Source organism: Molothrus aeneus, chromosome 28 (genome assembly GCF_037042795.1).
Source record: "Molothrus aeneus isolate 106 chromosome 28, BPBGC_Maene_1.0, whole genome shotgun sequence".
Taxonomy (NCBI): domain Eukaryota; kingdom Metazoa; phylum Chordata; class Aves; order Passeriformes; family Icteridae; genus Molothrus; species Molothrus aeneus.
The window spans coordinates 887,452-902,279 of NC_089673.1; the positions used below are offsets into that span (position 1 = coordinate 887,452).

Genomic DNA, 14,828 nt, shown 5'->3' on the forward strand with positions numbered 1-14,828 from the left:
TGTGTGCTGTGTCCTGCAGCCCCCACCCCATACCCAAATCAGTCCCCAACTCAGCACCCAGGCCTGGCCACAGCAGCTCTTTATTGACAGCACAGAAGGAGCAGCTCCAGCCTCACCATTACTTCCACAGCTTCTTGATAGACATGTTTTTCTCACTGTCCTTCTGCATCACCTGGAGGAGGGAACAGGGGTGGGTCCAACATTCAGTGCCCAAATTGGGTGTTAATTACCCCAAAAAACACCCCAACAGCCCTGCACAGGGAGGGCTCAGCAGCCTCTCCCATGTCACTCCCGTGGTGACAACCCCCTTGTCTGTGCTGGCAAACACCACCCAGGACACTTTGTGCCCCCAGTGTCACCTCTCCCCTAGCACCCACCTTGGCCACAGCCATCTCGAAGTCCTCCTGTGTGACGTGCACTCTCCTCTCCCTCAGTGCATACATCCCTGCCTCTGTGCACACACCCTGAGGGGACAGGAGAGGAGCATCAGCCAGTGCCCCCCACGGCAGCCCCCGTGGCAGCCCCGTGTCCCCAGAGGCCCCAGCTCACCTTCACCTCAGCCCCCGAGGCCCCGGGCATCAGCTCCGCGATTTTCCGCAGGTTGATGCCCCGGGTCAGGTTCATCTTCCGCGAGTGGATCTTGAGGATGTCCAGGCGGGCCTGGAGCAGGGGCACAGGGAGGGTTGGAGCCCGGGAATGGCTCCCAGGGAGAGGTTGGGGGCAGCAGGGACAGCAGGGGGTGGCTCTGGTACCTCCTCATTGGGAGGGGGGAATTCGATTTTCCTGTCGATGCGGCCGGGGCGCAGCAGGGCCGAGTCCAGGATGTCGATCCTGTTGGTGGCCATGATCACCTGCACAGGGGACAGGGGCACAGCTGTCACCACCCTGTGCACTGCAGGGCTGGCAGGACCCCAGGCAGGGCCAGCCCCTCTACCTTGATGTTCTTGGTGGCCTCGAAGCCGTCGAGCTGGTTGAGGAGCTCGAGCATGGTGCGCTGCACCTCGCTGTCGCCGCCGGAGCCGCCCTCCAGGCGGGAGGAGCCGATGGAGTCGATCTCGTCCATGAAGATGATGGAGGGCGCGTGCTCCCGCGCCATCACAAACAGCTCCCGCACCATGCGGGCCCCTGCGGGCACGGGGCTCAGCCTGGCACAGCCTGGCACGGAGCCCACGCAGCCCCAGGAGCCCCAGAGCCACCCCAGTACTGTTGTAGTGTGTTTTTATACTCTGTAATACTTTGAAGTAGTTTTGGTTTTGTATCTCCATATTTTCCCAAATGGTTTATCCCAGACTGTACCCCCCTCCCTTTACCTGTGTTATCCCTCTCCCTGGATGAGACCATCCCCAAACCCCCACCCTGGCTCTCTGTCAATCACTCAGCATCCCATCCCCTCCATCTAGAAGCTTCGGTCCAGGTCCTCAAGTGATTGGCCAGAGGCCAGGGGCCAGCCTATAGGCTAACCTATATTTAAATAGGAAAATTAAGGCTGTCCTAAATGTCTATCCCCCAGTACCCATCCCTTAGGGTCACTCATTGGTTGGTAAAATGTTATCTACTTTGGGTTTCCACCTCCCTTTAAATGTAACCTTGGCACATCTCCCAGGGCTCTCAGCAGGAGCCCCCTGAGGTGCAGGAGCTCCCCAGAGCCCCTGAATAAAGCCTTGGATTAACCCCTGCTAAGAATCAGCCCTTTATCATCTACCAATGTCTCTGGTGTCTCTTCTGCTGCAAAGGTGACCAGCCCAGGTGCCCTCAGTACCCTTGGGGCACGGGAGAGTGTCTCCCCCTTGTCTGCCAACTCAAGACTGGCCGAGGGTCCCTGAGAGGCTCACAGATGGACACAGACACAGTACCTGCCCTGACAGGCTCACAGAGGGACACAGACACGGTACCTGCCCTGACAGACTCACAGGGGGACACAGACACGGTACCTGCCCTGACAGGGACACAGACATGGTACCTGCCCTGACAGACTCACAGGGGGACACAGACACGGTACCTGCCCTGACAGGGACACAGACACGGTACCTTCCCCGATGAACTTCTGCACCAGCTCGGAGCCCGAGACGCGGATGAAGGTGCAGTCGGTGTGGTGGGCCACGGCCCGCGCCAGCAGCGTCTTCCCCGTGCCGGGGGGGCCGTAGAGCAGCACCCCCTGCAACAGCCACAGGGCCCCTCAGAGCCTGCCCGGGGCACAGCCCAGCCCAGGGCCCCCCAGAGCAGAACTTGCCTTGGGCTGGGCAATGCCCAGCGCCTCAAAGAGCTCCGGGTGCTTCACGGGCAGCTCGATGACCTCCTTGATCTCCTTGATCTGCTTGTCCAGCCCCCCGATCATCTCGTAGGTGGAGTCTGGGACCTTCTCCACCATCATGAGGGACACCAGCGGGTCCACCTTGTTGGGCAGGATCTTGTGCAGGGTGTAGCTGTCGTTGCGCAGCGCCACGCGGCAGTTGGGGGTCACCTGTGGGGACAGCACGCAGGGGAGTGTCCCTGCCGGCCCTGGGGTGTCCCTGCCGGCCCTGGGGTGTCCCCCCACAGCCCTAGGGCACTCACATCATTGATGTCGATGTTTTTGTCCACATCCACCACGAACTTCCCCTCTGGGTGCACCTGTAAAGGAGCAAAGACCCCCAGGAGTTGTTTCCCTGGGAATTCCCTGCTGAGGGAGGAGCCAGGAGCTCCAACCCCACTGCACACCCCAGGGCAGCCCCAGGCCCAGCAGAGCCATCCCAACGAGCTTCTCTGCACAAGGAGCTCCCACCCCACATCCCCGAGCTGTCCCATCCCCTGGGGACACGGGGCTGTCCCCCAGCCCAGCCCTGTCACCTCGTACCTTGACCAGCACCTTCTTCTTGTCCATGGCTCTCACCACCTCTCCCACGTAGGATCCCTGCTCCTGCAGCAGCTGCAGCTCCTCCCGCAGCAGCCGCACTGCAGAGGGACAGCTCAGCTGCAGCCTGGGAGCTGCAGCCCCAAGGCGTAGCCCAGAGCCCCCAAAGCCCAGCCCACAGGCCCAGCCCAGAACCAACCAAAGCCCAGGCCAGACCCCCCAGGCCCAGCCTAGAGTCCCCCAAAGCCCAGCCCAGAGCCCCCCAAAGACCCCCAGGCACAGCCCAGAGCCCTCCAAAACCCAGCCCAGAGCCCTCCAAAGCCCAGCCCAGAGCCCCCCAGAGACCCCCAGGCCCAGCCCGGAGCCCTCCAAAGCTCAACCCAGAGCTCCCTGGCCCAGCTCCAGGTAAGCAGGAGGAGCTGCAGCCCCTACCCTTGGCGTTGAGCTCGTTCCTCTGTGCCTGCAGCCGCCGCAGGTTCTGGCTTTTCTCGTTCACGATGAGCTGCAGGGAAAGGCTCTGCTGAGAGGCCTCGGGCTCAGGCACACCCAGCACAGGGAATTGTGGAATGGTTTGTGTTGGAAAAGCTCATCTCATCCCTCTCCTGCCGTGGCAGGGACACCTTCCACTGTCCCAGGCTGCTCCAAGCCCCGTCCCACCTGGCCTTGGACACTGCCAGGGATCCAGGGGCAGCCCCAGCTGCTCTGGGCACCCTGTGCCAGGGCCTGCCCACCCTCTCAGGGAACAATTCCAAATTCCCAATATCCCATCCATCCCTGCCCTCTGGCAGCTGGGACAGGGACCTGGACAGGAGCAACCTCCAGCTCAGAGCACAGCCCCAGCTCGTGTCCCCAGAGCCCCCAGGGATGGTCCTGCCTGCCCACAGCCCTGGGACACGGGCACACCATCCCGGTCAGAAGCACAGTGACACGGTCCGGGTGTCCCCCGCAGCTGTGCTCACCTGCAGCTCCTCAATCTTGGACAGGTAATACTGCCGGAGCCCCGAGCCGCCCTTCCCGTCGTCCATCTCCATCTGGGACAGCAGAGCTCAGCGCCATCAACACCCCCCGCACCCCACCGGCCTTAATTCCCTAACCCGATTTCCCCATCACCACCGCCGGGCCGGCTCCTGGCTCCTCTTTTCGCCCTCCCATCCCGGTCCCAGTCCCCGGTGCCCCGTCCCGAGTGTCCCTTCCCTCCCCTCACTCCCTGCCCGACACGCCCGAGCCGAGTCCTGGATCCCTCAGGTGCCCACAGCAGCCTCAGCTCCCGTTCCCCTGCGAGCCCCCCGATCCCGATCCCGGTCCCGGTCCCAATCCCGCTCCCGTCTCCCGATCCCGGTCCCGGTCCCGGTCCCGTCCCGCCGCTCAGGCTCCGCCGCCTTCCCCAGACCCGCCGAGTCATGCTGCCGCCAGGCCCCGAGCAGCCCCGGCCGCAGCACAGCCCGGGGCAGCCCAAAGCGCCCCGAGTGCCTCCCCGAGCCCTGCCTGTTCCCCCAGCCCGGTCCGGCCCGCCCGCACCTGCTCGGGCCCGTCCAGCGCCATCTTCTCCGCCGGCATAGGGCCCCAACAAAGATGGCGCCCGCCGCCTTCCGCTGCCCGGGCCCTGCCGCCGGCTTGATGGCGTCACTTCCTCTTCCGGAAAAAACATTGGGCGGTGTAGTGCGCATGCGCAGTCACTCATGTCGGGACTGCGCTGCCATCTTGGAGCGGTCAAAGGTGACATGACCGTGGGTAAAGCACCGAAGGGACGGACACGGTTGTGATCGCGGCACCGAGCGGGCCCGTCATTGTTCACCGCACCTCCGAGGGACCCGCTATCCTTCTCCTTCTTCCGCCCGCAGGCTGCGGAGGAGGGGCGCGCCACTCCCAAAATGGCGGCCAGAGCAGGAGGAAGCGGAAGCTGCGTCTACGCGCAGGGCACGCCGGGAAGGCGGTGCGGGCACGCGGCGGGACCGGGACCGGGACCGGGATCGGGATCAGGGTCTGGATCGGGGTCTGGGCGGGGGAAGGGGGTACGGGGGTGTCAGGGTCGGGGGGACGTTGAGCCCGGGTGTTCGGAGGCTTCAGGAGAACAGCGGGGCCGGGATGCGCCGCGGGGGCAGTGGGTGCGGGTGGGCCTGAGGGGGCAATGGCGGGAGCGGTGAGGGGGCGCTGGGGGGCAGTGAGGGAGGAACTGGAGGGGCACTGGGAGGGTACTGGGAGGGCAGTGAGGGAGGAACTGGAGTGTACTGGGAGGGTACTGGGAGAGGAACTGGAGGGGCACTGGGACGGTACTGGGGAGGTGGTGAGGGAGGAACTGGAGGGGCATTGGGAGGGCAGTGGGAGAGAAACTGGAGGGGCGGTGAGGGAGGAACTGGAAGGGCACTGGGAGGGCAGTGAAGGAGGATCTGGAAGGGCGGGGGGGGTACTGGGAGAGTACTGGGGGGGTACTGGGAGGGCAGTGAGGGAGGAACTGGGGGGGCATTGGAAGGGCTCTGGGGGAGGAACTAGAGGGACACTGGGAGGGTACTGGGAGGGCAGTGAGGGAGGAACTGGAGGGGCACTGGGAGGGTACTGGGGGGGCACTGGGAGGGCACTGGGAGGGCAGTGAGGGAGGAGCTGTAGGGGTGGTGGGAGGGCACTGGGGGAGGAACTGGAGGGACATTGGGAGGGCTCTGGGGGAGGAACTAGAGGGACACTGGGAGGGTACTGGGAGGGCAGTGAGGGAGGAACTGGAGGGGCACTGGGAGGGCAGTGAGGGAGGAACTGGAGGGGCACTGGGAGGGTACTGGGGGGGCTCTGGGAGGGCAGTGAGGGAGGAGCTGGAGGGGCACCGAGGGGTATCACGGGGACCGCTGACAGAGAGCTGGAGAGACACAGGGGCACTGGAGGGGACACTGGAGGACACTGAAGGAACACTTAGAGAGGCCAAGGCTCCTCGGGGACCCCAGGCCCCCCCTCAGCCCCGTGTCCCCCCAGGCCCGAGCCCTCAGCTGACAGCACATCCCAGCCCCCCCAGGGGCCACCCCAGCACCACCATGGGCAAGAAAAGCAAACTGGGCAAGAGCCGGCGGGACAAGTTCTACCACCTGGCCAAGGAGACGGGTGAGGGCCGTGCCCGGCGCTGGGGATGGGGGCGCTGCAGCCCCGGGCACCCCCAGAACCACCCTCCTGCTGCCCCCAGGCTTCCGCTCCCGCTCCTCCTTCAAGCTGCTGCAGCTCAATCGCAAATTCCAGTTCCTGCAGAAGGCCCGGGCCCTGCTGGACCTGTGTGCGGCCCCCGGTGGCTGGTGAGTGGGACAGGCCTCTGAGTTATTGGAAATATGGATATGGATCTGGTACTGATGTCAACTGGGATGGACAAAGACTCTCTAACAGTTTAGAGTTAGAAAGTGTTTGTTTATTGTGGGATAACTCCCAAATACACACTGCAGTTTACAGGTGATTACAGAGTCCTTTTATCTGTACAGGTATTGAATACCCAAATTACAAATGCATATTCATAACTTTGGTACATCCCATTCCCTGCTTCATATAATTCAATTATTAGTTCAATTATTAGTAATTAGTTCAAAAGCTATTAAACATGGTAATTAGTTCAAAAGCTATTAAGCATGCATAGTTTGTTCCTTGACATGGGTTGGTGGTCCCTTTCATGGGGAGGGGTCCCAACATGAGGAAGTAACTGAAGTCTTCCTCGTTCTGACCTTTCTGCCTTTTCAATGCAAACATGACAAATGAACCCTTGGTAGAACTCCCATTCCCCATCTTCAATTGGTTTCAGAACAGAGGAGGCCACAATTGTCTTATGTTCCCAAAAGCCATTTATCAGTTTCTGTATTCTTCATTATGAACCCAGCTAACCAAACATTTTACTGACCAGCAATCAATTATTAGTTAACTACTACAACTACTAACTCTTAACTTTATCAAGGTCTACCCATTTATTTTAATTACCTCCAATGAAGCTTATCTCTAACTAAAACCTCAACTCCTCTAAAATCCCTACATTCCTTAAAGTTTATGTCTCACCACCACAGTGCCACCAGCTGGCCCGGTGGTGTCCCTGTGCTCTGTGCCCAACCCTGGTGGCACAGTGCCCAGCTGAGAGCTCTGCTGGGAGCACAGTGCCAGGCTGGGAGCTCTGCTAGGAGCACAGTGCCAGGCTGGGAGCTCTGCTGGGAGCACAGTGCCAGGCTGGGAGCTCTGCTGGGCTCCTGGGAGCACAGTGCCAGGCTGGGAGCTCTGCTGGGGCCATGCTCAGCTCTGCTCCTCTCTGTTCTTCCCAGGCTCCAGGTGGCCTCCAAGTTCATGCCGGTGTCCAGCCTGATCATCGGTGAGTTTGGCAGGAGCTGGGGACAGTCCCTGGCTGTGACAGACAGAGGGGATCCTGGCAGAAGGGGGGGCTGGGTGGGGAAGCCACTTGGGATGGGCTGGAGCCCCTTCTGAGGGGCTTTACTGTGTTTCTTCAACCAGGGGTGGATTTGGTGCCCATCAAGCCCATTCCCAACGTGGTGACCCTGCAGGAGGACATCACCACTGAGAAGTGCCGCCAGGTACTGCCCCGGGGTCACCTGGGGCCCTGCAGGTCCCTGTGGTGGCAGGGGGGTCACAGGGAGTGGGCTGGGGTCCTCCTGAGGGACAAATGGGTGTCCCTGTCCCACAGGCCCTGCGCAAGGAGCTGCAGACGTGGAAGGTGGACGTGGTGCTGAACGATGGAGCGCCCAACGTGGGAGCCAGCTGGGTGCACGATGCCTACTCCCAGGGTGGGGACACAGGGACAGCTCACTGCTGCTAGAGAGTTCTGGGCTCCTGTGGCTTGGGAGGGACCTTAAAGCCCATCCAGAGCCACCCCTGCCATGGGCAGGAACACCTTCCCTTGTCACAGGCTGCTCCAAGCCCCATCCAACTTGGCCTTGGGGATGGGGCAGCCACAGCTTCTCTGGGAAACCCATTCCAGTCCCTCTCTACCCTCCCAGAGAAGAGTCTCTCCCTCACTCTCTCATTCCCTGTTCTCTCCTGCTGCAGCCAACCTGACCCTCATGGCCCTGAAGCTGGCCTGTGAGTTCCTGTGCAAGGGTGGCTGGTTCATCACCAAGGTGTTCCGTTCCCGGGATTACCAGCCCCTCATGTGGATCTTCCAGCAGTTCTTCCAGAAGGTCCAGGCCACCAAGCCCCAGGCCTCCCGCAACGAGTCTGCTGAGATCTTTGTGGTGTGCCAGGGTGAGCAGCCAGGGGCGCCTGGAGGGGCTGGGATGGGGCTGGGAGAACCTGCTGGTGGTTCTGATCCCTCCATCCCAGCAGGAGTGGTTCTGATCCCTCCATCCTAGGAGGAATGATTTTGATGGTTTTAATTTTTCCTGGGACAGTGGAATGGCTCTGAGCTCTCTCCCCCCAGAGAAGTAGCTCTGATCCCTCCATCCCAGCAGGAATGGTTCTGATCCCTCCATTCTGGATGGCTCTGATCTCCATCCCAGCAGGAATGGTTCTGATCCCTCCATTCTGGATGGCTCTGATCTCCATCCCAGTAGGAGTGGCTCTGATTCCTCCATTCTGGATGGCTCTGATCTCCATCCCAGCAGGAATGGTTCTGATCCCTCCATTCTGGGTGGTTCTGATCCCTCCATCCCAGCAGTAGTGGCTCTGATGCCTTCATCCTGGGAGGAATGGTTCTCCTGGCTGGGATTCCTCCATCCTAGGGGGAATGGTTTTGATGGTTCTGATTCTTCCTGAGACAGTGGAATGGCTCTGAGCCCTCTCTCCCCAGAGAAATAGCTCTGATCCCTCCATCCCAGAAGGAATGGCTCTGATTCCTCCATTCTAGGTGGTTCTGATCTCTCTGTCCCAGAGCAATGGCTCTCATTCCTCCATCCCAGGTTATCAGGCTCCAGACAAAATTGACAGCAAGTTTTTTGACCCCAAATATGCCTTCAAGGATGTGGAGGTTGTCACCAAGTCTGTCAGTGAGCTGGTCAGCAAAAAGAAGCCCAAGGTATGAGCAAGCCCAGACACAGACGGGATTGGGCCTAAAGAGGGTGTGAGAATTAAAATTGTCCAGAAGAGTGCAAGATTTTGGGATGGGAAGTGTTGGAAAAGCCAGTTTGTGGGAGGTTTGGAGCCCTAAAGTCACTGAAGTGGGAATTGTGAGGTTGGGGCTGGGTCAGTTAAACCCAGCAGGGGTTGAGCACAGAGTTTGTGGCTCTCTGAGGTGGCTTTAGGACAGTAAATCTGTGTCAGGTGCTCTCAGCTCAGCACGGAGCTGGCACAAACCTGCCATTGCCAGCCCTTGTGTCTGAGCTGGGGCTGGTGACTTGATTTAGGTCAGGCTGAGGTTGGAAACAATTTCCGAAGTCCTTGAGAACAACCTGCAGGCATTTTTAGGTGGCCACTGCAGCAAGACATGAGTTAGGTGACCCCATGCACCGCTCAGGGCTGGTGCTGTCTGTCTGTCTGTCCCCTGCCCTGGCTGCCACAGCCCCTTTTCCCCCCAGGCCGAAGGCTATGCCGAGGGTGACACCACCCTGTACCACCGCTTCACCCTCATGGACTTCCTCAAGGCTGCCAACCCCGTGGACTTCCTCTCCAAGGCCAACGAGGTGAGTGCCTGCAAGGACTCCCTGTCCCTGTCCTGTGGAGGGGAGGCTGGGATTTCAATTTCCATCCCTTTTCCTGTGCCAGATCACCCTGGGGGATGGGGAGCTGGAGAATCACAGCTCCACCACGGAGGAGCTGCGCCAGTGCTGCAGGGACATCCGAGTGCTGGGCCGCAAGGAGCTCAGGTGCTGGGGGACACTGGGCCAGCCACACCTCCCAGCTGGGCCTGGGGGACAACCACACCCTCAGCTGGCCCTGCTGGCTGTCCCTAACAGCTGCCACCCCACCCAGGGCCCTGCTGAACTGGAGGACGAAGCTGCGGCGCTTCCTGGCCAAGAAGCTGAAGGAGCAGGCGAAGGAGTTGGATATCAAGTAGGGCCAGGGAGCAGGGCTGTCCCCGGGCTGGGATGGGCTGTCCCCAGGCTGGGGTGGCCTGTCCCCAGCACAGCTCCTCTGAGCTCTTTCCTTTTGGCAGCTTAAGCTCCGGTGAAGAGGAGGAGGGCAGGGAGGAGGAGAAGAAGGAGAAGATGGAGGCGAAAGCTGCAGCTGCTGAGGAGGAGAAGGAGCAAGAGGAGGTGGAGCTGGCCTTGGCAGAGATGAAGGCCAAGGAGCTGGCAGAGCTGAAGAGGTACAAAGAGGAGGAGAGATGGAGTTGCAGCCATGGAGACAGAGGGTGGCAGTGTCAACCTGTCCCTCTGCTGGGGGGATTTGTGGGTTTGGGGTCCTTGGGCTCCTCTGCTCCTCCAGGCAGGTGTTCCAGGCTGTCCCAGCACAGGGCACCCCTCACAGGGTGCAGCCAGTGGGGTGGCAGGGGCTGAGCCTCTGGGGTGTTTGTGTGTGATGGGGACGGTGTGGCCTCATTCCTTTGCTTCGTGCAGGAAGAAGAAGAAGATCCTGAAGGAGCAGAGGAAGCAGCGGGAGCGTGTGGAGCTGAAGATGGACCTGCCTGGAGTGTCCATCGCCGACGATGGTGACACCAGCATGTTCTCCTTGAAGAGCATCCACAGGACCCCGGTGGGTGGGGAGCTCCTGGGCACAGCGGGGTGAGGCAGGGCCTGCCTTGTCACTTGTGTCACTTGAGTGACTCTGTGGGCTGTGCTGCAGCTGCTGGATGAGCTGTCCCGCGGGGACATGGCCTCTGCTGACGCCCTGCTGGAGATCAGCCCTGGGGACGATGACATTTACGTGTCAGATCACGATGAAGAGGATGATGTGTCCCTGGCCAGCGACCTGGACCCGGAGGAGCTGCTGGAGATCGAGGCCCGGCAGCGGAAGCTGCAGCGGGAGCAGCGGGGAAAGAGGTGAGAGGGGAGAGACCTCCTGGGGCTGGGGCTGCCCTGGGAGCAGCTCCAGGACCCAGCCAGGGCTGGGGACACTGATCCTGCTGCTCCGGGTCACAGGACGAAGTTTAAGCAGAAGGAAGAAGAGGAGGAGGAAGGGCAGGAAGTGGAAAATCCCCTGCTGGTGCCCCTGGAGGAGAAGTCGGTGCTGGAGGAGCGACAGACCAGCCTGTGGTTTGGGAAGGTGAGTCCCACTTGTGGGGCAGGAATGATGGAGCAGCCTCAGCCCCCAGCAGCTTCCCTGGACTGTCCTGGGGCTGGTACCCCCACCCCTCCCTGGGGCTGATCCCCCTGCCATGGGGCTGATCCCCATCCCTGGAGCTGATCCTCCCATCCCTGGGGCTGATCCCCATCCCTGGGGCTGATCCTCCCATCCCTGGGGCTGATCCTCCCATCCCTGGGGCTGATCCTCCCATCCCTGGGGCTGATCCTCCCATCCCTGGGGCTGATCCCCTTCCCTGGGGCTGATCCTCCCATCCCTGGGGCTGATCCCCATCCCTGGGGCTGATCCCCATCCCTGGAGCTGATCCTCCCATCCCTGGGGCTGATCCCCATCCCTGGGGCTGATCCCCATCCCTGGAGCTGATCCTCCCATCCCTGGGGCTGATCCTCCCATCCCTGGAGCTGATCCTCCCATCCCTGGGGCTGATCCCCATCCCTGGAGCTGATCCTCCCATCCCTGGGGCTGATCCTCCCATCCCTGGGGCTGATCCCCCATCCCTGGGGCTGATCCCCCATCCCTGGGGCTGACCCCCCTACCCTGAGGCTGACCCCCCTCCCCAGGCCTGCCCTGGAGCTGACCCCACTGTTCCCCATGCCAGGACGCCTTCGCTGGCATTGAGGATGATGCAGACGAGGAGCTGGAGCTGGGCCAGGCCCAGATGTTGGCTGAGAAGCAGCGTGAGGCTCACAGAGGTGAGGGGACACGGAGGGACAGTCCCACAGCTCACTGTGGGGCCCTGGTCCAGCCTCAGTGGGAATGCTGCCCTGAGCAGCAGCATGGAATGGTTTGGGTTGGAAAGGATCTCAAAGAGTTCCAAGCCTGGCCATGGGCAGGAACACCTCCCAGCAGACCAGAGGGTGTTCCCAGCCTCTGTCACTAATGAGCTGTCATTAGTGCTGTGTTAATGAGCAGGATCTCTAGAGGAAGGTCTGCCTTGGCTCTGTCTCACCCACTGCTTCCCATTCCCAGACAAAACAACCAAGAAAGGGCAGAAGAAGAAGAAGGTGGCTCAGGAGGAGGCTCCAGCCGAGCCCAGCCCTGCAGCAGCCCCAGCTCCTGATGCCAGTGAAGAAGCTAAAGAGGAGCAGAGCAGTGATGATGATGACAGCAGCAGTGAGGATGAGAGGTGAGGGCTGAGGGGGGTCTGGGTGTCCCTTCAGCTCCACAGTCCTGGAGAGCTGAGGGACCCCAGCCCTGCCCACTGCTCTCCACAGGCCACTGGCACCAGTGGGGAGGAAGCGGGGCCGTGTCGAGCCCTGTGGCTTCGAGGTGGTGCCTATTGAGAAGCCAGGTGAGTGGGGGGCCATGGGGGTGTCTTGGGATGGACAGGAGGAAGGGACAGACCTGGGGGTCCCTCGGGATGGACAGGAGGAAGGGACAGACCTGGGGGTCCTTTAGGAAGGACAGGAGATGGGGACAGGGACAGACCATGCTCCCCAGGGCTGTTCCCTGCCTCTCGGGCTGCAGCCAGGCCAACTTTGCCATGTCCCACAGTGAAAAGAGTCCTGGATGCAGAGGGCCTGGCCCTCGGCTCTGTCATTGTCTCCTCCAAAAAGGCCCGGCGGGACCTCATCGACGACTCCTTCAACAGGTACCAGCTGGGGGCTGCAGGGGCTGCAGGGTTTGCTCCCTGGCAGGGACAGGTGTAGTGGGGCCCCATGTCCTGCTCACACATCACCTGGGCCCTCCAGGTACTCGTACAATGAGGAGGAGGGGGAGCTGCCCGAGTGGTTCACGGAGGAGGAGCGGCAGCACCGGCGCCGGCAGCTGCCCGTGGACAGGCAGACGGTGGAGGCCTATCGGCAGCGCTGGAAGGAGATCAACGCACGGCCCATCAAGAAGGTGGCAGAGGCCAAGGCCCGCAAGAAGAAGAGGGTGAGTGGGGGTGGGCTCCCAGGGGTGCCCTGGCTCCTCTCCCAGGGCCTCAGTGCTCCCTCTGACCCCCCTGTTCTTCCTCTGATGCCTCTGTCCCATCTCTGATTCCCCATCCTTTTCTGACCACCTTGTCCCTTTCTCAATGCCCCTGTCCCATCTCTGATTCCCCATCCTTTTCTGACCACCTTGTCCCTTTCTCAATGCCCCTGTCCCATCTCTGATTCCCCATCCTTTTCTGACCCTCCTGTCCCTTTCTCAATGCCCCTGTCCCATCTCTGGTTCCCTATCCTTTTCTGCCCCCCCCGCCCTTGTCCAATCTCGGACCCCCCTGTCCCACCTCTGACCTCCCCCCCATTCCTCTTCCAATTCCCCTGTCTCTCCTGTGACCACCCCCTCTGATCCCCCATCCTTCCTCCAACCCCTGTCCCATCCTCTGACCCCCCTGTCCCTCCTCTGACCCTCTGTCCCCCCGGGCTGTCCCCCAGATGCTGAAGAAGCTGGAGCAGATGAAGAAGAAGGCTGAGGCTGTGGTGAGCACCGTGGACATCTCGGAGCGGGAGAAGGTGGCCCAGCTGCGCCGGTGAGTGGCCAAGCCAGGATCCAGCTCATCCCTTTGTGGCTGGGCCGTGCTGGGGCCATGTCCCTGCAGCCACTGGGACAGCTCTGTGTCCCCAGGCAGGCTGATCCGGGGGTGGCAGAGCCAGAGGAGGGGTGGTACGCGGTGTTGTCCCACCCAACCTCACTCTGACCTTTGTCCCTCTGCTGCAGCATCTACAAGAAGGCCGGGCTGGCCAAGGAGAAGCGCCAGGTCACCTACCTGGTGGCCAAGAAGGGCGTGGGACGTCGGGTGCGGCGTCCCCCCGGCGTCAAGGGCCAGTTCAAGGTGGTCGACAGCCGCCTCAAGAAGGACGTGAGGGCTCAGAAGCGCAAAGAGCAGAAGAAGAAGCGTCACAAGTGAGGTGGGAGTGGCTGCATCCCCAGCAAGGGACTCTGCTCAGGGCACGGGGCTGGCTCCTGTGCCCCACTGCCACCTCAGGAGCCCTGGGGACAGGCTGGGGCTTGGCCACACCTTGCTTAGTCCGTGCCTTGCTGTGACAGTGCCTCGTGCCCTCCCCTGGGCACAGAGGGGTCATTTGGCCCCAGTGCTGTGGCCCCAGCCCCTGGTCACAGCTCCAGGTGTCACCAGGCTGGCTCTGCTGGGTGACGCCCCTGGGGACATCACAGGAGCATCCACAGCTGTCCCCAGGGAGCGTATGGCTCTGGGGGGCAGCCCTGGGCCAGATTTGTCACTGAGGTGGCAGAACAGTGGTGGCTCTGCCCGGAGCAGCTGCTCAGGACAGCAGAGTTTGACCTCTCTGAGGCTGCCCAGGGCTGTGTCATGTGCCTGGGTGAGGTGGGGGACCTGTGCTGCACATGTCCCCCTGTGCCATGTCACAGGCAGAGAGGGCACTGCTGGCTGTGCTCTGTACAGCTGCTCATGCCTCCAGAGCCCTCCCAGCTTTGTCGGACAGGGATTGACTCTCCTGGCCTTCACCTGCTCCCCAGGCCACAGCAGCCACCCTGTCCCCTCTGTCCCCACCCCTTTCTCCCTCAAGGAGAAGAAAGACCAAGAGTAAAGAAGTGCTTGACTGCATTGCTTTATTTAGGGGCAGGGCCTGGGGTCCACCAGGCCTTGGCTTCTCCCCAAGAGGCACCTGACTGCTTTGTGCTGGGGTTGCAGTGTCCCCAAGTCCCTGGGGGTGACACTGGCATTGTGTCAGTGCTGGGGAGGGGGCTGGGGTGGCACTGTGGATCCCGGGGGGGTGAGGGGTGGTGGGGACCTGCCAGGGAAGCTCTGACATGAGGGAGGAGCTCTGGGTCCCCTTCAGGTGCTGTGGGGAGGGGAGAGGCCAGGGCTGGCACCCCCGAGCCCCCATGCAGGGTTGGCAGGAGGTGACCTGGGAGTGTCCCTGTCCCACTGTGGCTGCTCAGCCAAGTCCATGTGTGT

General features: G+C 61.6%; 2 protein-coding genes across 2 annotated transcripts; one reads left to right on the forward strand and one right to left on the reverse strand.

The window, feature by feature from the left end:
* Positions 1 to 62: 62 nt before the first annotated feature.
* Positions 63 to 4,461, reverse strand: PSMC5 (proteasome 26S subunit, ATPase 5). The gene is made up of 12 exons (XM_066566748.1): positions 4,349 to 4,461; positions 3,790 to 3,861; positions 3,263 to 3,332; positions 2,834 to 2,931; positions 2,554 to 2,610; positions 2,231 to 2,461; positions 2,029 to 2,155; positions 935 to 1,125; positions 753 to 851; positions 550 to 660; positions 378 to 464; positions 63 to 172 (listed from the first exon to the last, which is right to left on the reverse strand). The coding sequence occupies exons 1-12, from the start codon at positions 4,385 to 4,387 to the stop codon at positions 119 to 121; spliced, it is 1,236 nt and encodes a 411-aa protein (XP_066422845.1). The 5' UTR covers positions 4,388 to 4,461; the 3' UTR covers positions 63 to 118.
* Positions 4,462 to 4,765: 304 nt separating this feature from the next.
* FTSJ3 (FtsJ RNA 2'-O-methyltransferase 3) lies at positions 4,766 to 14,461 on the forward strand. Its single transcript, XM_066566869.1, has 22 exons — positions 4,766 to 4,811; positions 5,789 to 5,914; positions 5,994 to 6,099; positions 7,099 to 7,145; positions 7,286 to 7,365; positions 7,476 to 7,575; positions 7,838 to 8,032; positions 8,686 to 8,801; positions 9,301 to 9,405; positions 9,488 to 9,588; positions 9,695 to 9,775; positions 9,879 to 10,031; positions 10,282 to 10,417; positions 10,508 to 10,704; positions 10,804 to 10,927; positions 11,565 to 11,658; positions 11,936 to 12,092; positions 12,181 to 12,257; positions 12,461 to 12,557; positions 12,658 to 12,841; positions 13,327 to 13,421; positions 13,610 to 14,461. Exons 2-22 carry the CDS (start codon positions 5,848 to 5,850, stop codon positions 13,797 to 13,799), a joined length of 2,502 nt encoding a protein of 833 aa, XP_066422966.1. The 5' UTR covers positions 4,766 to 4,811; positions 5,789 to 5,847; the 3' UTR covers positions 13,800 to 14,461.
* Positions 14,462 to 14,828: the final 367 nt, after the last annotated feature.